This window comes from Oncorhynchus mykiss, chromosome 2 (assembly GCF_057628025.1).
Source record: "Oncorhynchus mykiss isolate SJ-2025 chromosome 2, ASM5762802v1, whole genome shotgun sequence".
NCBI lineage: Eukaryota > Metazoa > Chordata > Actinopteri > Salmoniformes > Salmonidae > Oncorhynchus > Oncorhynchus mykiss.
In genome coordinates this window covers 10,707,012-10,729,469 of record NC_143023.1, presented here as the reverse complement: position 1 = coordinate 10,729,469, position 22,458 = coordinate 10,707,012, and the positions used below count along the sequence as shown (strand labels likewise).

The window sequence follows — 22,458 nt, the reverse complement described above, 5'->3', positions numbered from 1 at the left end:
CAACAGTGACAGCGTCAGCTCTGTTCAGAGGGAACAGCTTTAACAGTCTTGGTGATCAACAGTGACAGCGTCAGCTCTGTTCAGAGGGAACAGCTTTAACAGTCTTGGTGATCAACAATGACAGCGTCAGCTCTGTACAGAGGGAACAGCTTTGACAGTCTTGGTGATCAACAGTGACAGCGTCAGCTCTGTTCAGAGGGAACAGCTTTAACAGTCTTGGTGATCAACAGTGACAGCATCAGCTCTGTACAGAGGGAACAGCTTTGACAGTCTTGGTGATCAACAGTGACAGCGTCAGCTCTGTTCAGAGGGAACAGCTTTGACAGTCTTGGTGATCAACAGTGACAGCGTCAGCTCTGTTCAGAGGGAACAGCTTTAACAGTCTTGGTGATCAACAGTGACAGCGTCAGCTCTGTTCAGAGGGAACAGCTTTGACAGTCTTGGTGATCAACAGTGACAGCGTCAGCTCTGTTCAGAGGGAACAGCTTTGACAGTCTTGGTGATCAACAGTGACAGCGTCAGCTCTGTTCAGAGGGAACAGCTTTGACAGTCTTGGTGATCAACAGTGACAGCGTCAGCTCTGTTCAGAGGGAACAGCTTTAACAGTCTTGGTGATCAACAGTGACAGCGTCAGCTCTGTTCAGAGGGAACAGCTTTAACAGTCTTGGTGATCAACAGTGACAGCGTCAGCTCTGTTCAGAGGGAACAGCTTTGACAGTCTTGGTGATCAACAGTGACAGCGTCAGCTCTGTACAGAGGGAACAGCTTTGACAGTCTTGGTGGCCAACAGTGACAGCGTCAGCTCTGTTCAGAGGGAACAGCTTTAACAGTCTTGGTGATCAACAGTGACAGCGTCAGCTCTGTTCAGAGGGAACAGCTTTGACAGTCTTGGTGATCAACAGTGACAGCGTCAGCTCTGTTCAGAGGGAACAGCTTTAACAGTCTTGGTGATCAACAGTGACAGCGTCAGCTCTGTTCAGAGGGAACAGCTTTGACAGTCTTGGTGATCAACAGTGACAGCGTCAGCTCTGTTCAGAGGGAACAGCTTTAACAGTCTTGGTGATCAACAGTGACAGCGTCAGCTCTGTTCAGAGGGAACAGCTTTGACAGTCTTGGTGATCAACAGTGACAGCGTCAGCTCTGTTCAGAGGGAACAGCTTTGACAGTCTTGGTGATCAACAGTGACAGCGTCAGCTCTGTACAGAGGGAACAGCTTTAACAGTCTTGGTGATCAACAGTGACAGCGTCAGCTCTGTTCAGAGGGAACAGCTTTAACAGTCTTGGTGATCAACAGTGACAGCGTCAGCTCTGTTCAGAGGGAACAGCTTTGACAGTCTTGGTGATCAACAGTGACAGCGTCAGCTCTGTTCAGAGGGAACAGCTTTAACAGTCTTGGTGATCAACAGTGACAGCGTCAGCTCTGTTCAGAGGGAACAGCTTTAACAGTCTTGGTGATCAACAGTGACAGCGTCAGCTCTGTTCAGAGGGAACAGCTTTGACAGTCTTGGTGATTAACAGTGACAGCGTCAGCTCTGTTCAGAGGGAACAGCTTTAACAGTCTTGGTGATCAACAGTGACAGCGTCAGCTCTGTTCAGAGGGAACAGCTTTAACAGTCTTGGTGATCAACAGTGACAGCGTCAGCTCTGTACAGAGGGAACAGCTTTAACAGTCTTGGTGATCAACAGTGACAGCGTCAGCTCTGTTCAGAGGGAACAGCTTTAACAGTCTTGGTGATCAACAGTGACAGCGTCAGCTCTGTTCAGAGGGAACAGCTTTAACAGTCTTGGTGATCAACAGTGACAGCGTCAGCTCTGTTCAGAGGGAACAGCTTTAACAGTCTTGGTGATCAACAGTGACAGCATCAGCTCTGTACAGAGGGAACAGCTTTGACAGTCTTGGTGATCAACAGTGACAGCGTCAGCTCTGTTCAGAGGGAACAGCTTTGACAGTCTTGGTGATCAACAGTGACAGCGTCAGCTCTGTTCAGAGGGAACAGCTTTAACAGTCTTGGTGATCAACAGTGACAGCGTCAGCTCTGTTCAGAGGGAACAGCTTTGACAGTCTTGGTGATCAACAGTGACAGCGTCAGCTCTGTTCAGAGGGAACAGCTTTGACAGTCTTGGTGATCAACAGTGACAGCGTCAGCTCTGTTCAGAGGGAACAGCTTTGACAGTCTTGGTGATCAACAGTGACAGCGTCAGCTCTGTTCAGAGGGAACAGCTTTAACAGTCTTGGTGATCAACAGTGACAGCGTCAGCTCTGTTCAGAGGGAACAGCTTTAACAGTCTTGGTGATCAACAGTGACAGCATCAGCTCTGTTCAGAGGGAACAGCTTTGACAGTCTTGGTGATCAACAGTGACAGCGTCAGCTCTGTACAGAGGGAACAGCTTTGACAGTCTTGGTGGCCAACAGTGACAGCGTCAGCTCTGTTCAGAGGGAACAGCTTTAACAGTCTTGGTGATCAACAGTGACAGCGTCAGCTCTGTTCAGAGGGAACAGCTTTGACAGTCTTGGTGATCAACAGTGACAGCGTCAGCTCTGTTCAGAGGGAACAGCTTTAACAGTCTTGGTGATCAACAGTGACAGCGTCAGCTCTGTTCAGAGGGAACAGCTTTGACAGTCTTGGTGATCAACAGTGACAGCGTCAGCTCTGTTCAGAGGGAACAGCTTTAACAGTCTTGGTGATCAACAGTGACAGCGTCAGCTCTGTTCAGAGGGAACAGCTTTGACAGTCTTGGTGATCAACAGTGACAGCGTCAGCTCTGTTCAGAGGGAACAGCTTTGACAGTCTTGGTGATCAACAGTGACAGCGTCAGCTCTGTACAGAGGGAACAGCTTTAACAGTCTTGGTGATCAACAGTGACAGCGTCAGCTCTGTTCAGAGGGAACAGCTTTAACAGTCTTGGTGATCAACAGTGACAGCGTCAGCTCTGTTCAGAGGGAACAGCTTTGACAGTCTTGGTGATCAACAGTGACAGCGTCAGCTCTGTTCAGAGGGAACAGCTTTAACAGTCTTGGTGATCAACAGTGACAGCGTCAGCTCTGTTTAGAGGGAACAGCTTTAACAGTCTTGGTGATCAACAGTGACAGCGTCAGCTCTGTTCAGAGGGAACAGCTTTGACAGTCTTGGTGATTAACAGTGACAGCGTCAGCTCTGTTCAGAGGGAACAGCTTTAACAGTCTTGGTGATCAACAGTGACAGCGTCAGCTCTGTTCAGAGGGAACAGCTTTAACAGTCTTGGTGATCAACAGTGACAGCGTCAGCTCTGTACAGAGGGAACAGCTTTGACAGTCTTGGTGGCCAACAGTGACAGCGTCAGCTCTGTTTAGAGGGAACAGCTTTAACAGTCTTGGTGATCAAGCTTTAACAGTCTTGGTGATCAACAGTGACAGCGTCAGCTCTGTTCAGAGGGAACAGCTTTAACAGTCTTGGTGATCAACAGTGACAGCGTCAGCTCTGTTCAGAGGGAACAGCTTTAACAGTCTTGGTGATCAACAGTGACAGCGTCAGCTCTGTTCAGAGGGAACAGCTTTAACAGTCTTGGTGATCAACAGTGACAGCGTCAGCTCTGTTCAGAGGGAACAGCTTTAACAGTCTTGGTGATCAACAGTGACAGTGTCAGCTCTGTTCAGAGGGAACAGCTTTAACAGTCTTGGTGATCAACAGTGACAGCGTCAGCTCTGTTCAGAGGGAACAGCTTTAACAGTCTTGGTGATCAACAGTGACAGCGTCAGCTCTGTTCAGAGGGAACAGCTTTGACAGTCTTGGTGATCAACAGTGACAGCGTCAGCTGACAGTGGCAGAACAAAACACACCCCAGAAGCTCACAGGTTCCTGCTCCAGCTGTGGTGTTTTAACACCTCACCTCCCAGATTATTCAGTGGTAGTTAGAGAGAGACAGAAAGACACTGCATTCTCTCAACTCATTCAATTCTCTCAGGCTCACACTAACAGGCTCCATATGATCCAGAGGACATTACAACTTAATCCATGATAATATACATACCGTCTGTGCATGCATGGGGGCGGGGCAAACTCATTTGAATATGTGCATGTGTAATGAAGGTTCTCTATGTGACAATTAAGTACTGATTTCCTGGTTTAGCCATAGAAACTCCAGAAAAAAAAATATTTTAGGGTTATTTTGTATATATATATATATATATATATATATATATATATAAAGGTTAGTTCATTTAGAGATATTTTCAGGTGGAATACTATTTACTACTGTTGTTACTACTGTTGTTGTTTACTACTGTTGTTGTTTACTACTGTTGTTACTACTGTTGTTGCATCAAGCGTTTTTAATTATCAGTCCAGTTTCCCTTGAAATTCTCCCTTTCCCTCATCAAAGAGTTGGTGTCCATTAGCCTTGTTTAAAGGACACCCAGCCCTCCCCCACCCTTTCCCTCCCTCCCTTTGCCCTAGTGGAGGAGCAGCGAGAGTTTAGCTCATCCTCCCAGTGCCTTCTGAAGTGAACGGCTGGAGGACAGAGTCCCCTCCTAAAGCCAATGATTCCCACTGGCCTGGAAGGCCTGGTCTTCTCTCCCCCAACATCAGGGTCCCCAGAGAGACTATGTGCTAGCTATCTGTTTCTTCATTTCACGGTTCGTTTGTGATCACACTGACTACACCTTACTATGGTGTGTGTGTGTGTGTGTGTGTGCATGTGTGTGTGCGTGTGTGTGCATGTGTGTGTGTGAGTTTGCATGTGTGTGTGCGTGTGTGTGTGTGTTTGCTTCCCTTGAACCTGCAGTGAACAACCAGACACAGAGTATCCTTATGGGGATATCATCCTGATGGGATAGAACACACCCAAGCACCCAAATTGAAAATGATCAACGGAAGGAGCACCCAGTTATTTCAATTTGCGGTAACTGTGATCATTTTCCAAGGGCATGGAAGCTCACAAGTTAAGCCTAGCAACACACTAGGTATTGTTTTGGTTGATGTAGTAGTATGCAATCATCAAGTTCTCCTTCTACTGAGATGTTGTTATGGGTTGGGCTGCAAGACAATGGTCACAATGCAACGATTCGTCATCCACAGTTCGTCTTAGCTACTAATTGTATTGAAATCCACATTTGTTTTGACATGACAGTAATGTTATATGTCAGTATGAATATGACAAAAACTGTCAATTTAGGACAAGAAAACAAATGGCGTAAAAAGTTCCATGAAACATTTTCAAGTTTACTGCAAAGTCAATAAAACTCTTTCAGTCTGCAATTGAAATAGGTTTTCTAATACCAAGCCAGTGTCATCGGACAATTTCCTTGATCCAGACCAGAATCAAGATTACTACAGGATCTCAAATATAATGGTTTCAGAGCACAACACAGGGTTTTCATTGTATCACACCACAGTATAAATTGATGGGAACTATCAAATGTGAGCAAAAGCAATCGAGTCACAAATTAAAGGCATACAGTATGTCCTGAAAGAGTGGGGACAACTCCAGATACATTCCTCTTCTGTCTAGCTTTCCACGCCTGCCAGGTGGGAATGAATGACTGTAATTTCAGAGAGAGCGCGAGAGAGACAGAGAGAGGTGATGGAGGAAAGAGAGAGGTTGTGGAGGACAGAGAGAGGTGGAGAGAGAGAGAGGGAGAGAGAGAGAGATGTGGAGATAGAGAGAGGTGGTGGAGGAGAGAGAGGTGGGGAGAGAGAGAGGTGGAGAAAGAGAGAGGTGGTGGAGGAGAGAAAGGTGGAGAGAGAGAGAGGGAGGGAGAGGTGGTGGAGGAAAAAGAGAGGTGGAGGAGAGAGAGTGTGGTGAAGGAGAGAGAGGGAGTGAGGTGGAGAGAAAGATAGTGGTGGTGGAAGAGGAGGAAGATGGAGAGGTTGTGGAGGAGAAAGAGATGGAGAAAGAGGTGGAGAGAGAAAGGGAGAGAGGTAGAGAGAGAGAGTGGTGGAGGAAGAGGAGGAAGGAGAGATTGTGGAGGAGAGAGAGAGGTGGTGGAGGAGAGAGATGGTGGTGGGGAGAGAGAGAGGTGGTGGAGGAAGGAGAGAGATGGTGGAGGAGAGAGAGAGAGGTGGTGGAGGATAGAGAGAGAGGGAAAAGGAGAAAGAGAGAGAGAGAGGTGGTGGAGGAGAAAGAGAGAGAGGTGGTGTAAGAGAAAGAGAGAGAGAGGTGGTGGAGGAGAAAGAGAGAGAGGTGGTGTAAGAGAAAGAGAGGTGTGGTGGAGGGGAGAGAGAGAGATGGTGGACGAGAGAGAGCGAGAGAGGTGGTGGAGGAGAGAGAGATGATGGAGGAGAGAGAGGGGGTGGAGGAGAGTGAGAGAGGTGGTGGAGGAGAGAGAGAGAGGTGGTGGAGGAGAGAGAGAGAGGTGGTGGGGAGAGAGAGAGGTGGTGGAGGAAAGAGAGAGATGGTGGTGGGGAGAGAGAGAGGTGGTGGAGGAAAGAGAGAGGTGGTAGAGGAGAGAGAGAGGTGGTGGAGGAGAGAGAGAGTGAAGGTGGATGAGAGAGAGAGATGTGGTGGAGCAGAAAGAGAGAGAGGTGGTGGAGGAGAAAGAGAGAGAGGTGGTGGAGGAGAGAGAGAGATGGTGGAGGAGAGAGAGAGAGGTGGTGGAGAGTGAGAGAGGTGGTGGAGGAGAGAGAGAGGTGGTGGAGGAGAGAGAGAGAGAGAGAGGAGTGGTGGAGGACACAGAGATGGTGGAGGAGAGAGAGATGGTGGAGGAGAGAGAGAGATGGTGGAGGAGAGAGAGAGATGGTGGAGGAGAGAGAGAGATGGTGGAGGAGAGTGAGAGAGGTGGTGGAGGAGAGAGAGAGGTGGTGGAGGAGAGAGAGAGAGAGAGAGAGAGAGAGAGAGAGAGAGAGGTGGTGGGGAGAGAGAGAGGTGGTGGAGGAAAGAGAGAGATGGTGGAGGAAAGAGAGGTGGTAGAGATGAGAGAAAGAGGTGGTGGAGGAGAGAGAGAGGCAGTGGAGGAGAGAGAGAGTGAAGGTGGATGAGAGAGAGAGGTGGTGGAGGAGAGAGAGAGGTAGTGGAGTAGAGAGAGAGATGGTGGTGGGGAGAGAGAGAGGTGGTGGAGGAAAGAGAGAGGTGGTAGAGGAGAGACAAAGTGGTGGTGGAGAAGAGAGAGAGGCAGTGGAGGAGAGAGAGAGTGAAGGTGGAGGAGAGAGAGAGAGGTGGTGGAGGAGAGAGAGAGAGAGGTGGTGGAGGAGAGAGAGAGAGAGGTGGTGGAGGAGAGAGAGAGATGTGGTCAAGGAGAAAGGAGAAAGAGAGAGCGGTGGTGGAGGAGAAAGAGAGGGAGGTGGTGGAGGAGAGAGAGAGAGAGGTGGTGGAGGAGAGAGAGAGAGAGGTGGTGGAGGAGAAAGAGAGAGAGGTGGGGGAGGTTGAGAGAGAGGAGTGGTGGAGGAGAGAGAGATGGTGGTGGAGGAGAGAGAGATGGTGGAGGAGAGAGAGAGATGGTGGAGGAGAGAGAGAGATGGGGGAGGAGAGTGAGAGAAGTGGTGGAGGAGAGAGAGAGGTGGTGGAGGAGAGAGAGAGAGAGAGAGGTGGTGGGGAGAGAGAGAGGTGGTGGAGGAAAGAGAGAGAGAGGTGGTGGAGGAGAAAGAGAGAGAGGTGGGGGAGGTTGAGAGAGAGGAGTGGTGGAGTAGAGAGAGATGGTGGTGGAGGAGAGAGAGATGGTGGAGGAGAGAGAGAGATGGTGGAGGAGAGAGAGAGATGGTGGAGGAGAGTGAGAGAAGTGGTGGAGGAGAGAGAGAGGTGGTGGAGGAGAGAGAGAGAGAGAGGTGGTGGGGAGAGAGAGAGGTGGTGGAGGAAAGAGAGAGATGGTGGAGGAAAGAGAGAGGTGGTAGAGATGAGAGAAAGAGGTGGTGGAGGAGAGAGAGAGGCAGTGGAGGAGAGAGAGAGTGAAGGTGGATGAGAGAGAGAGGGGGTGGAGGAGAGAGAGAGGTGGTGGAGGAGAGAGAGAGATGGTGGTGGGGAGAGAGAGAGGTGGTGGAGGAAAGAGAGAGGTGGTAGAGGAGAGACAAAGTGGTGGTGGAGAAGAGAGAGAGGCAGTGGAGGAGAGAGAGAGTGGAGGAGAGAGAGAGGTGGTGGAGGAGAGAGAGATAGGTGGTGGGGGAGAGAGAGAGAGAGAGGTGGTGGAGGAGAGAGAGAGATGTGGTCAAGGAGAAAGAGAGAGCGGTGGTGGAGGAGAAAGAGAGGGAGGTGGTGGAGGAGAGAGAGAGAGAGGTGGTGGAGGAGAGAGAGAGAGAGGTGGTGGAGGAGAAAGAGAGAGAGGTGGGGGAGGTTGAGAGAGAGAGAGGTTTGGTGGAGAAGTGGGAGAGAGAGGTGGTGGAGGAGAGAGAGAGGTGTTGGAGGAGAGAGAGAGGTTTGGTGGAGAAGTGGGAGAGAGAGTGGTGGTGGAAGAGGAGGAAGATGCAGAGGTTGTGGAGGAGAAATAGATGGAGAAAGAGGTGGATAGAGAAAGGGAGAGAGGTGGAGAGAGAGAGTGGTGGAGGAGGAGGAAGGGGAGATTGTGGAGGAGAGAGAGATGTTGTGGAGGAGAGAGAGAGGTGGTGGAGGAGAGAGATTGTGGAGTAGAGAGAGAGAGATGGTGGAGGAGAGGGAGAGATGGTGGAGGAGAATGAGAGAGGTGGTGGAGGAGAAAGAAAGAAAGGTGGTGGGGAGAGAGAGAGATGAAGGAGGTTAGAGAGAGTGGTGGAGGAGAGAGAGATTGTGGAGGAGAGAGAAAGGTGGTGGAGGAGAGAAAGAGAGGTGGTGGGGAGAGAGAGAGGTGGTGGAGGAGAGAGAGAGAGTTTTGGTGGATAAGTGTGAGAGAGAGGTTCCAACGACCTTCCAGTGCCACCTTCAGTCAGTTATCAAAATCCTTCAAATGACCTTCCAGTGTCACCTTCAGTCAGTTATCAAAATCATTCAAATGACCTTCCAGTGTCACCTTCAGTCAGTTATCAAAATCCTTCCAATGACCTTCCAATGACACCTTCAGTCAGTTATCAAAATCCTTCAAATGACCTTCCAGTGTCACCTTCAGTCAGTTATCAAAATCCTTCAAATGACCTTCCAGTGCCACCTTCAGTCAGTTATCAAAAGCCTTCCAATGACCTTCCAGTGCCACCTTCAGTCAGTTATCAAAATCCTTCAAATGACCTTCCAGTGCCACCTTCAGTCAGTTATCAAAATCCTTCAAATGACCTTCCAGTGCCACCTTCAGTCAATTATCAAAATCCTTCCAATGACCTTCCAGTGCCACCTTCAGTCAGTTATCAAAATCCTTCAAATGACCTTCCAGGCCACCTTCAGTCAGTTATCAAAATCCTTCAAATGACCTTCCAGTGCCACCTTCAGTCAGTTATCAAAATCCTTCAAACGACCTTCCAGTGTCACCTTCAGTCAGTTATCAAAATCCTTCAAATGACCTTCCAGGCCACCTTCAGTCAGTTATCAAAATCCTTCAAACAACCTTCCAGTGTCACCTTCAGTCAGTTATCAAAATCCTTCCAATGACCTTCCAGTGCCACCTTCAGTCAGTTATCAAAATCCGAGAGGGAAAAGGAGAAAGAGAGAGAGAGGTGGTGGAGGAGAAAGAGAGAGAGGTGGTGTAAGAGAAAGAGAGAGAGAGGTGGTGGAGGAGAAAGAGAGAGAGGTGGTGTAAGAGAAAGAGAGGTGTGGTGGAGGGGAGAGAGAGAGGTGGTGGAGGAAAGAGAGAGATGGTGGTGGGGAGAGAGAGAGGTGGTGGAGGAAAGAGAGAGGTGGTAGAGGAGAGAGAGAGGTGGTGGAGGAGAGAGAGAGTGAAGGTGGATGAGAGAGAGAGATGTGGTGGAGCAGAAAGAGAGAGAGGTGGTGGAGGAGAAAGAGAGAGAGGTGGTGGAGGAGAGAGAGAGATGGTGGAGGAGAGAGAGAGGTGGTGGAGGAGAGAGAGAGAGGAGTGGTGGAGGACAGAGAGATGGTGGAGGAGAGAGAGATGGTGGAGGAGAGAGAGAGATGGTGGAGGAGAGAGAGAGATGGTGGAGGAGAGAGAGAGATGGTGGAGGAGAGTGAGAGAGGTGGTGGAGGAGAGAGAGAGGTGGTGGAGGAGAGAGAGAGAGAGAGAGAGAGAGAGAGGTGGTGGGGAGAGAGAGAGGTGGTGGAGGAAAGAGAGAGATGGTGGAGGAAAGAGAGGTGGTAGAGATGAGAGAAAGAGGTGGTGGAGGAGAGAGAGAGGCAGTGGAGGAGAGAGAGAGTGAAGGTGGATGAGAGAGAGAGGTGGTGGAGGAGAGAGAGAGGTAGTGGAGTAGAGAGAGAGATGGTGGTGGGGGAGAGAGAGAGGTGGTGGAGGAAAGAGAGAGGTGGTAGAGGAGAGACAAAGTGGTGGTGGAGAAGAGAGAGAGGCAGTGGAGGAGAGAGAGAGTGAAGGTGGAGGAGAGAGAGAGAGGTGGTGGAGGAGAGAGAGAGAGAGGTGGTGGAGGAGAGAGAGAGAGAGGTGGTGGAGGAGAGAGAGAGATGTGGTCAAGGAGAAAGGAGAAAGAGAGAGCGGTGGTGGAGGAGAAAGAGAGGGAGGTGGTGGAGGAGAGAGAGAGAGAGGTGGTGGAGGAGAGAGAGAGAGAGGTGGTGGAGGAGAAAGAGAGAGAGGTGGGGGAGGTTGAGAGAGAGGAGTGGTGGAGGAGAGAGAGATGGTGGTGGAGGAGAGAGAGATGGTGGAGGAGAGAGAGAGATGGTGGAGGAGAGAGAGAGATGGTGGAGGAGAGTGAGAGATGGTGGAGGAGAGTGAGAGAGGTGGTGGAGGAGAGAGAGGTGGTGGAGGAGAGAGAGAGAGAGAGGTGGTGGGGAGAGAGAGAGGTGGTGGAGGAAAGAGAGAGATGGTGGAGGAAAGAGAGAGGTGGTAGAGATGAGAGAAAGAGGTGGTGGAGGAGAGAGAGAGGCAGTGGAGGAGAGAGAGAGTGAAGGTGGATGAGAGAGAGAGGTGGTGGAGGAGAGAGAGAGGTGGTGGAGGAGAGAGAGAGATGGTGGTGGGGAGAGAGAGAGGTGGTGGAGGAAAGAGAGAGGTGGTAGAGGAGAGACAAAGTGGTGGTGGAGAAGAGAGAGAGGCAGTGGAGGAGAGAGAGAGTGAAGGTGGAGGAGAGAGAGAGGTGGTGGAGGAGAGAGAGAGATAGGTGGTGGGGGAGAGAGAGAGAGGTGGTGGAGGAGAGAGAGAGATGTGGTCAAGGAGAAAGAGAGAGCGGTGGTGGAGGAGAAAGAGAGGGAGGTGGTGGAGGAGAGAGAGAGAGAGGTGGTGGAGGAGAGAGAGAGAGAGGTGGTGGAGGAGAAAGAGAGAGAGGTGGGGGAGGTTGAGAGAGAGAGAGGGGTTTGGTGGAGAAGTGGGAGAGAGAGGTGGTGGAGGAGAGAGAGATGGAGGAGAGTTATCAAAATCCTTCAAACGACCTTCCAGGCCACCTTCAGTCAGTTATCAAAATCCTTCAAACGACCTTCCAGTGTCACCTTCAGTCAGTTATCAAAATCCTCCCAATGACCTTCCAGTGCCACCTTCAGTCAGTTATCAAAATCCTTCAAACGACCTTCCAGTGTCACCTTCAGTCAGTTATCAAAATCCTTCAAATGACCTTCCAGGCCACCTTCAGTCAGTTATCAAAATCCTTCAAACGACCTTCCAGTGTCACCTTCAGTCAGTTATCAAAATCCTTCCAATGACCTTCCAGTGCCACCTTCAGTCAGTTATCAAAATCCTTCAAACGACCTTCCAGTGTCACCTTCAGTCAGTTATCAAAATCCTTCCAATGACCTTCCAGGCCACCTTCAGTGTCACCTTCAGTCAGTTATCAAAATCCTTCCAATGACCTTCAGTGTCACCTTCAGTCAGTTATCAAAATCCTTCCAGTGCCACCTTCAGTCAGTTATCAAAATCCTTCCAGTGACCTTCCAGTAACATCTCACAAGGGTGCCGTAATCTTTCATTACTTTTTCCACCTATAGTTTGTCATATTGTAGAGTCTGTATGCAAGGCTGGTTTCCTAGTCTTTGTGATTAACACTGGATCTCTGTCCCGCTTCTCTGAGTGTGTGTGTGTGTTTGTGTTTGTGTTTGTGTGTGTGTGTGTGTGTGTGTGTGTGTGTGTGTGTGTGTGTGTGTGTGTGTGTTAATTTGTGCGTGTGTGTGTTAATGTGTGCGTGTGGGTCTTGTCAGGCCCTTTCATCGGCAGCATTAGCATTAGCAGTAAATGGGTGGCCAATGAGAGACGTTATCATACAGCAACAAATGAGCAGTAATCCCCTGTTTAAACCAGCCAAGAAAGAGGGAGAGAACAGCCCAAGTCGATAGGAGGTACTGACCGTACGGTGACAATGGAAAAGATCAACTTGATTATGATGAAGGACAGTTAGTGTTTTTCCAACATAGAAAATTACCTCAGGCACACAGATGTAGCATCCCTAATGGTACCCTATTCCCTAGACTCTGGTCAAAAGTAGTGCACTACGTAGAGAATATGGTTCCATTTGGAACGTAGTTAGAATCACATCTACCTGACCTCACATGTACACACGTTTTCCTAATCCTGAGACTATAAGGATTCAACCCTGAGAAGGATTTAAGTGGATTTCTGCAAGGTAATGTGAATGACTTGATAAACACAATCTGATCACAGTGTGTTTGACCTTTTAACCCACATCCCCAGAACCGTTTCCATTGGATAATAATCACATTTCTCTCACTCTCTTCATTGGCTTTAGCATTCCAGTCAATGTATAACTGTCTGACTCTCACGTTTAGCAATTCAGCAAGGTTGAAACGACAACGTGAGGATTATTTGATTATGATGAGCTTTAGCTCCCTCATGTGGTTACACGAGAGAGAGGTGGAGGAGTCCTTCTCCTTGGTCAGGTGACAGATCTATAACCTGCTCCTGTCACACATTTTAAGAGATCAAATTCAGCATGATATCATAATAAATCCTTGTGGTAGGAATTTATGAAATCATAGTCTTGTGATATAAAATCATGAAAATCCTTGAGTCCTGTGATATGACATCACGGTTTTGTGATATAAAATCCTTGAGTCCTGTGATATGACATCACGGTCTTGTGATATAAAATCCTTGAGTCCTGTGATATGACATCACGGTCTTGTGATATAAAATCCTTGAGTCCTGTGATATGACATCACGGTCTTGTGTGATATAAAATCCTTGAGTCCTGTGATATGACATCACGGTCTTGTGATATAAAATCCTTGAGTCCTGTGATATGACATCACGGTCTTGTGTGATATAAAATCCTTGAGTCCTGTGATATGACATCACGGTCTTGTGATCAGATAGAACATTAGCTGATGCACAACAAGGAAACCTCGTAATGATCCTCTTTCAATGTGATGGGAGGCAGCTGTCCGTCCAGCCATACTGAGGATGTTCCATCATTCATGAAAGGGAAGACATTCCTTCACTCTCATAACTACCTCCTGCTCTCTTGAATAGGAGTGAAGTTTGATGTACAGTATCAGTCAGAACTCATTCCAGTTTTTTTTTTTTTTTTTTTTTACTATTTACTTCATTGTAGTAAAACTATTAAATAACACACATGGAATCATGTAGTAACCAACAAAATATTAAACAAATCAAAATCTATTTTAGATTTTAGATTATTCTAAGTAGCCACCCTTTGCCTTGATGACAGCTTTGCAAACTCTTGGCATTCTCTCAACCAGCTTCATGAGGTAGTCACCTAGAATGCATTTCAATTGTGAGGTGTGTTTTGTTAAAAGTTAATTTGTGGAATTTCTTTCCTTCTTAATGCGTTTCAGCCAATCAGTTGTGTTGTGACAAGGTATACAGAAGATTATGGCAAGAACAGCTCAAATAAGGAAAGAGAAATGACAGTCCATCATTACTTTAAGACATGAAGGTTAGTCAATCCAGAACATTTCAAGAACTTTGAAAGTTTCTTCAAGTGTAGTTGCAATAACCATCAAGTGCTATGATGAAACTGTCTCTCATGACGACCGCCACAGGAAAGGAAGACCCAGAGTTACCTCTAATGAACTTTTCCTCTGCAGCAGAGGTAACTACACCTCAGATTGCAGCTCAAATAAATGCTTCACAGAGTTCAAGTAGCAGACACATCTCAACATCAACTGTTCACAAGAGACTGCGTGAATCAGGCCTTCATGGTCCAATTGCTGCAAGAAACCACTACTAAAGGACACCAATAATAAGAAGAGACTTGCTTGGGCCAAGAAACACGAGCAATGGCCATTAGAGCGGTGGAAATCTGTCCTTTGGTCCGAATTTGAGATTTTTGGACCCAACCTCCGTGTCTTTGTGAGACGCAGAGTAGGTAAACGGATTATCTCTGCATGTGTGGTTCCTACAGTGAAGCATGGAGGAGAAGGTGTGATGGTGCTTTGCTGGTGACACTGTCTGTGATTTATTTAGAATTGAAGGCACACTTAACCAACATGGCTACCACACCATTCTGCAGCGATCTGGTTTGCGCTTAGTGGGACTATCATTTCTTTTTCAACAGGACAATGACCCAAAACACACCTCCAGGCTGTGTAAAGGCTTTTTGACCAAGGAGAGTGATGGAGTGCTGTATCAGATTACCTGACCTCCACAATCACCTGACCTCAACCCAATTGAGATGGTTTGGGATGAGTTGGACTGCAGAGTGATGGAGGGCTGCATCAGATGACCTGGCCTCCACAATCACCTGACCTCAACCCAATTGAGATGGTTTGGGATGAGTTGGACCGCAGAGAGATGGATAAGCAGCCAACAAGTGCTCAGCATATGTGGGGACTCCTTCAAGACTATTGGAAAATAATTCCTCATGAAGCTGGTTGAGAGAATGCCAAGAGTGTGCAAAGCTGTCTTCAAGGCAAATGTTGGCTACTTTGAAGAATCTAAAATCTAAAATATATTTTGATTTGTTTAACACTTTTTTGGTTACTACATGATTCCATATGTGTTTTTTCATAGTTTTCATGTCTTCTCTATTACTCTACAATGTAGAAAATAGTAAAAATGCAGAAAAACCCTTGAATGAGTAGGTGTGTCCAGACATTTAACTGGTACTGTAAGTACCTATTAATGAAGCTTTCAACTGTTTGCAGAGGTGTAAAAACCTTAGACATGACCCATTAATCAACATGTAAAGTTAGGGATGTGCACTAAACATATTCAAATGAAAAAATACATAAAACATTTTCCTTAATTAAAGTATAGATTTTTAAAGATTACGAATGTTACTGTCCCCGCAACAACAACAAAATCATGAATTATGTCATTTTGCCCTTAATTGAAATAATGTAGAATTCTATTCATTCCTAAAGAGCAGTGGTTCCCAAACTTTTATAGTCCCATACCCCTTCAAACATTCAACCTCCAGCTGCGTACCCCCCTCTAGCACGAGGGTCGGCACACTCTCAAATGTTGTTTTTTTGCCACCATTGTAAGCCTGCCACCCACACACTATACAATACATTTATTAAACATAAGAATGAGTGTGGGTTTCTGTCACAACCCGGCTCGTGGGACGTGACAAAGAGCTCTTATAAGGCCAGGGCACAAATAATAATATAATAATCATCTTCAATCATTTTGCTCTTTATTTAACCATCTTACATATAAAACCTTATTTGTTCATTGAAAATTGTGAATAACTCACGACAGGTTAATGAGAAAGGTGTGCTTGAAAGGATGCACATTACTCTGCAATATTGGGATGTATTGGATAAAGTCTCAGTCTTAAATCATTTTCCACACACAGTCTGTGTCTGTATTTAGTTTTCATGAGGGCCGAGAATCCACTCTCACATAGGTACGTGGTTGCAAAGGGCATCAGTGTCCTAATGGTGTGATTTGCCAATCATACAATGATGGAAAGACCTGTGCGTTGTCCTTGGTAATGCAGACAGAGAAGAGCTCCAACTTCTTCATCACAGACTCAATTTTGTCTCACACATTGAATATAGTTGGGAAAAAACATCACCCAGATAGTCGAGAAAAAACAGTCGAGAAAAAACATCACCCAGATAGGCCAGTCGTATGAGAAACTCATCATCATACAAGCGGTCAGACTAGTGAAAATTATGGTCAGTAAAGAAAACTTTAAGCTCGTCTCTCAATTCAAAACAACGTGTAAATACTTTGTCCCTTGATAACCAGCGCACTTTTATGTTGTAAAAATGTTACATGGTCACTGTCCATATCATTGCATAATGCAGAAATGGGGCTTTATCAAAGTTAACCATATTCACTGTAGTGTCAAAACATCCTTCAAGCTGTCAGGCATTCCCTTGGCAGCAAGAGCCTCTCGGTGGATGCTGCAGTGTACCCAGGTGGCGTTGGGAGCAACTGCTTACACGTGCGTTACCACTCCACTATGTCTCCCTGTCATGGCTTTTGCGCCATCAGTACAGATACCAACATGAGCTGCAGCTACGTTTGGCTACATACGGACCGTTAGTGGAATCTCCGTGAGAGAATAACGGTTAATGTGATTGGATGTTAATTATTTGACTAGGCTACCTGTATTTGACATTGTGTTGTTATTTCACTGAACACTAGATGGTTTAATGTTATTTTTGGCAGTGAAACAAGGTTACTCAGGCGAGGAAAAAACCTCACCCAAATGTATAACCCCGTTGGACTGTTTGAAAATGTGAAAGAAAAAACTAAATGATGACTTCTACTGGGGAAGAGACCGGTGGTTTTCTAGCCTCTCAATGGCCAATACGTAGCATTAGCAATCCAGGGTTTATATGCATCATTGGTCACAACTTTAGACTAACTATTGACTAACTATTATTGCCTTTTCTCTTCTGCAGGACAATGTAGAACCAATATCACCATCTCCTGTCTTCTCTAGGACAATGAAGCATCAATATCACCATCTCCTGTCTTCTCTAGGACAATGAAGAACCAATATCACCATCTCCTGTCTTCTCTAGGACAATGAAGCATCAATATCACCATCTCCTGTCTTCTCTAGGACAATGAAGCATCAATATCACCATCTCCTGTCTTCTCTAGGACAATGAAGCATCAATATCACCATCTCCTGTCTTCTCTAGGACAATGAAGCATCAATATCACCATCTCCTGTCTTCTCTAGGACAATGAAGCATCAATATCACCATCTCCTGTCTTCTCTAGGACAATGACGCATCAATATCACCATCTCCTGTCTTCTCTAGGACAATGAAGCATCAATATCACCATCTCCTGTCTTCTCTAGGACAATGAAGCATCAATATCACCATCTCCTGTCTTCTCTAGGACAATGAAGAACCAATATCACCATCTCCTGTCTTCTCTAGGACAATGAAGCATCAATATCACCATCTCCTGTCTTCTCTAGGACAATGAAGAACCAATATCACCATCTCCTGTCTTCTCTAGGACAATGAAGCATCAATATCACCATCTCCTGTCTTCTCTAGGACAATGAAGAACCAATATCACCCTCCCTTGTCTTCTCTAGGACAATGAAGCATCAATATCACCATCTCCTGTCTTCTCTAGGACAATGAAGAACCAATATCACCATCTCCTGTCTTCTCTAGGACAATGAAGCATCAATATCACCATCTCCTGTCTTCTCTAGGACAATGAAGAACCAATATCACCATCTCCTGTCTTCTCTAGGACAATGAAGAACCAATATCACCATCTCCTGTCTTCTCTAGGACAATGAAGAACCAATATCACCATCTCCTGTCTTCTCTAGGACAATGAAGCATCAATATCACCATCTCCTGTCTTCTCTAGGACAATGAAGCATCAATATCACCATCTCCTGTCTTCTCTAGGACAATGAAGAACCAATATCACCCTCCCTTGTCTTCTCTAGGACAATGAAGCATCAATATCACCATCCCTTGTCTTCTCTAGGACAATGAAGAACCAATATCACCATCTCCTGTCTTCTCTAGGACAATGAAGCATCAATATCACCATCTCCTGTCTTCTCTAGGACAATGAAGAACCAATATCACCATCTCCTGTCTTCTCTAGGACAATGACGCATCAATATCACCATCTCCTGTCTTCTCTAGGACAATGACGCATCAATATCACCATCTCCTGTCTTCTCTAGGACAATGAAGCATCAATATCACCATCTCCTGTCTTCTCTAGGACAATGACGCATCAATATCACCATCTCCTGTCTTCTCTAGGACAATGAAGCATCAATATCACCATCCCTTGTCTTCTCTAGGACAATGAAGAACCAATATCACCATCTCCTGTCTTCTCTAGGACAATGAAGAACCAATATCACCATCTCCTGTCCTGCCCACTGATCTAGCTGGCGTTCCAATCCATAGCCTCCTCAACTGCAGCTACAGTATATGATTGCATTACCTTCAAAGTCATTATTTAAAGATGGTCAATTAAGATTTGAAATGACCTGCATGACAATGTGGAGCTGCCATTTATGGTAAACCAATTGTTATCTGAAATGAACTGAGTTGACCTGAGAAGAACACCGGTGCCATTCAATGTGATGATGACACTGATCATTTTTAATCACCATTACGGATCTTGAGATTGGATTGCTTATTTAGACAATATGGGGTTCTCATGCAGAGCGGTCACTGGAAGCAGTGTTAAGAGGACATCCAGTCATTCACATGGGCGAGTGGTTATCAAGGTTCAGCCCATTACATTCAACAAGCCGTCATTTGGTCATGAAGTTAAATTGAGTCAGATTCAATACGCCGGTATGTATTCTATTCCATTAGGCGTTGATTATCTCAGACTGCCTGAGACCCCAATCTGCTGACTGCAGTTGAATACCGTGTCCAGATAGAACGTGCAGTGAATGTAACATCAATTACATGGCCTAGAGTTAAATTAACTTCATCACCAATGGTTTGATTCACCTTGAACACTACGGATCCAAATACTGCTGGGTGAGACTCACTTTCTTTTTCTTCTCATAGTCTTCAAACTACCCAAACAATACTCTCCTCTCTTACTTTTGAGGAGTTGTGAAGAGACCCAGTGGACAGTACTTTGAAGTGAGATATATTAAAAACCATTAGTCATTTAGAAAAACACAATTAAATCTTATTCCCCAATTCACTTCCATCAGGCAGATGCCTTTCCAGATGAATGCTGTGAGTGTGAGGAGAGCAGGGGACTCCCACAGGTTATCAAATAAGCTTTCACATAAAGGTACAGTAAGCTTTATATCCTCAATAGTATAGAAGTACCTTTCCTTTATATATATATATTCATCTTTCTCCATACTTTCCTTATAAAACAGCTTTAATAATCATGTGATGTATTATGTCTTAGTGTTTTCCTTTGAACAATTGTGACATAAAAGGCTCAGGACACCAGTTATTTTTATAGGGATCTTAGGTTTTATTTAGTAAATAAAATATGATTTCCATCAACGTCATAGGCCTGTTTCCGTTTCAAATGGACACAGTGTGCATACATGATACTTTTCCCATGTCCATTATTGAAAGATGTCACATTAAAATATTACATTAACAAAGAATGGTCCAAGAGAACAGCCATCATCCCCAGTAACCCTTCAACACCCCAGACACCGACAGACACACAGGTCCAATCCAGCTGTACTTTAGGACCAGGACTTTTACCCAATGTAGGCAATACAATAAATAGTGCCTATACTGCACTTTACCACAGTAAAACATCTCTATCCATCAGTAACACAACAAAAACATGTGGATGTGTCATTCACTGTGTACAATGACAGACTGATTAAGTAGTGCAACGTAAAACCTCGACAGGAATGTCATCTCTTAAGACCTCATAACCTGTTATAATCAGTACCCTAATCTAATCACATGAAACGGACAGGAGTGGAAAAGTGAAGTGCATCTTTTAAGAGAAAGATTGAGAGAAGACTAGGACCAATGTGAAAAGAAAGGTGAAGTGCATCTTTTATGAGAAAGATTGAGAGAAGACTAGGACCAATGTGAAAAGAAAGGTGAAGTGCATCTTTTAAGAGAGAGTGAGAGAAGACTAGGACCAATGTGAAAAGAAAGGTGAAGTGCATCTTTTAAGAGAAAGAGTGAGAGAAGACTAGGACCGATGTGAAAAGAAAAGTGAAGTGCATCTTTTAAGAGAAAGATTGAGAGAAGACTAGGACCGATGTGAAAAGAAAAGTGAAGTGCATCTTTTAAGAGAGAGAGTGTGAAGACTAGGACCGATGTGAAAAGAAAAGTGCATTCCATCTTTTAAGAGAGAGAGTGTGAAGACTAGGACCGATGTGAAAAGAAAAGTGAAGTGCATCTTTTAAGAGAGAGAGTGTGAAGACTAGGACCGATGTGAAAAGAAAAGTGCATTCCATCTTTTAAGAGAGAGAGTGTGAAGACTAGGACCGATGTGAAAAGAAAGAAAAGTGCATCTTTTAAGAGAGAGAGTGTGAAGACTAGGACCGATGTGAAAAGAAAGAAAAGTGCATCTTTTAAGAGAGAGAGTGTGAAGACTAGGACCGATGTGAAAAGAAAAGTGCATTCCATCTTTTAAGAGAGAGTGTGAAGACTAGGACCGATGTGAAAAGAAAGAGAAGGTTATTGCGTCCATCTTAATGCAGCTACCCAGTAAAACTATTATCTGTAGATATGGGTTCAAATACTATTTGAAATCATTTCAAGTACATTAGGTGTTCTTAATTCTGATTGCCTGCTGGCAATGGAACCAATAGAAAAGCGCTGGCTAAACTGCAAACCCTGCCCCTCTGGCAGGTTAAAGTAAACCACACTACTTTTGAAATAAATCAAATAGTATTTAAATCCAGGTCTGATTATTTGGCACTGTGGCAACTCCACGGGAGTGCCTGGTTGCGTACATGTTGTACCTGGGGTAAAGAAGAACAGATAAAGACTAGGGGTCACATTCATTAGGCACCAAACGGAAGAAAACTGACTGAAAACAGGGAGGGACTATCTGGACTAACTTCCCATATTCATTTTCCGTTGCGTGGTCCTAATGAAAGTGACCCAGGCATTTTCCCTAACCTGACAAGTAGAAACTCTGGGCCCTCAATGTATAACTAGGGCCTGTTTTCACCCCTGGTGAGGTCTCGTGGTCAGGAGAAAACTCCTGTTCCTACAAGACATTTTCTTTACTAACTACAATAGTGTTTCAGGATGCAGTTCTGTTGTTAAACAATGCTAGCACGAGAATAAATGGAGCCTCTGAAATCCCTTCTGCCTCAGAAGTGTAAGAACAGGTACATGGGATGGTTTTGGGCTGTCCTCGCTGACAGACAGCCTCCTTGGACGTGGATGATAACTGCTCATCCCTGAGTGGAGGGCTGTGGACGGTCATGGAGCTTTGTAGGACGGCAATTTGGTCAGCCAAATGACTGCGGTCACCGTAACAACCGTTCAAATAGCAAAATAAATACAAATTAATAAATGTAGACGCACATTTCTCCTCCGTTCCTGACTGCATGTGCTGCCATAGAAACAGAATGAATAGAACGGGAGTCCCCGTTCAACTCAACGTTGGCATAATGGGTGGACTGGCAGCCATTGCGAGTCTACCCATAGGACCAAAGCAGGAAGTAAAATATGTGCTGTGATTTGGTGATTCAACTCAATAGACATTACAAAAAGTGCAGTACATTCCATTGCATGAGCCACACCAGTTAACATCATTTGAATGAACATTCTACATAACAACAAAGATAAATCATGTTAAGAGTCCATGTTGCAGAAGAAAGGGACTTAACTGCACACATTAAATGTCTACGGTAATGGAGGTTATTCTTTACAGTCTTCATCCATAACCGTGGGTTACAGGGTAATAGTGCCAGCCCTACGTGTGTTTCATGGGTTGGTCCACTACACTAGTGTGAATGGAGTGGAGGCTGGAGATCAACCCCTAGCCCCTCCCCACAAGCCCCTTTTCCTGACCTGAAAGGGACAGACCGCTATAACCAATATGGTGGAGATTCCATCCAGCAGGCAAATCCCATCAGGAGGCCAAGGAAGTAACTACCATATTGCCTACTCCGTTCTATTCCCTTCAGGTCTACAGGAGTGCCTAGGGAAGAGGGGATAGGGCTCCATTTGGAATTCAGCTAAACACTAAGCTCAGCAGAGGTGAAGCCCATTGGCCAATTGACCTAACCCTAACACACTCAACATTCTAGAAGACAAATTGAAAAAGTGTCAACAGATTTCATAATACTGCTCCAAAGTGCTATGCATGTTTTTCTATACATGGAGGTACAGTCTTTGGTCACTAATACATACGTTCATGGACTAATTCAAGTTGCACTGTCAACATGTGAAGTACCAGATCATCTTTGTAGAAAACAGTAACATGAACAACTCTAAAACAGCTAATGAAGTAATGATTGGCAGGCAGGATGTGTGTCTGTTCAATGGAAGTGGCCCATAGCTTCAGCTGCCTTGACTCTCACCACTGGGTCTGGGTCCTGGAGCAGCATGACCAGACCTGGGAGACACCACACACAGAACACAGTATGAGGTCATTGTCTTTCCCCAGGTGACATCACTCCTATGCAACACTGATCAGA

The 22,458-nt window shown here is 45.7% G+C and overlaps 1 protein-coding gene across 11 annotated transcripts in view; it reads right to left on the bottom strand.

Annotated features, from left to right (window-relative positions):
- Positions 1–19,277: 19,277 nt before the first annotated feature.
- LOC110519250 (maestro heat-like repeat-containing protein family member 1) overlaps positions 19,278–22,458 on the bottom strand; it is a 37,529-nt gene continuing 34,348 nt past the window's right edge. For all 11 annotated transcript variants that reach the window (XM_090188321.1, XM_036937374.2, XM_090188341.1 and 8 more), the window contains one exon: positions 19,278–22,376. In XM_090188321.1, coding sequence (XP_090044447.1) covers positions 22,300–22,376 — 77 coding nt within the window. In that variant the 3' untranslated portion in view covers positions 19,278–22,299. The remainder of the gene's footprint in view (positions 22,377–22,458) is intronic.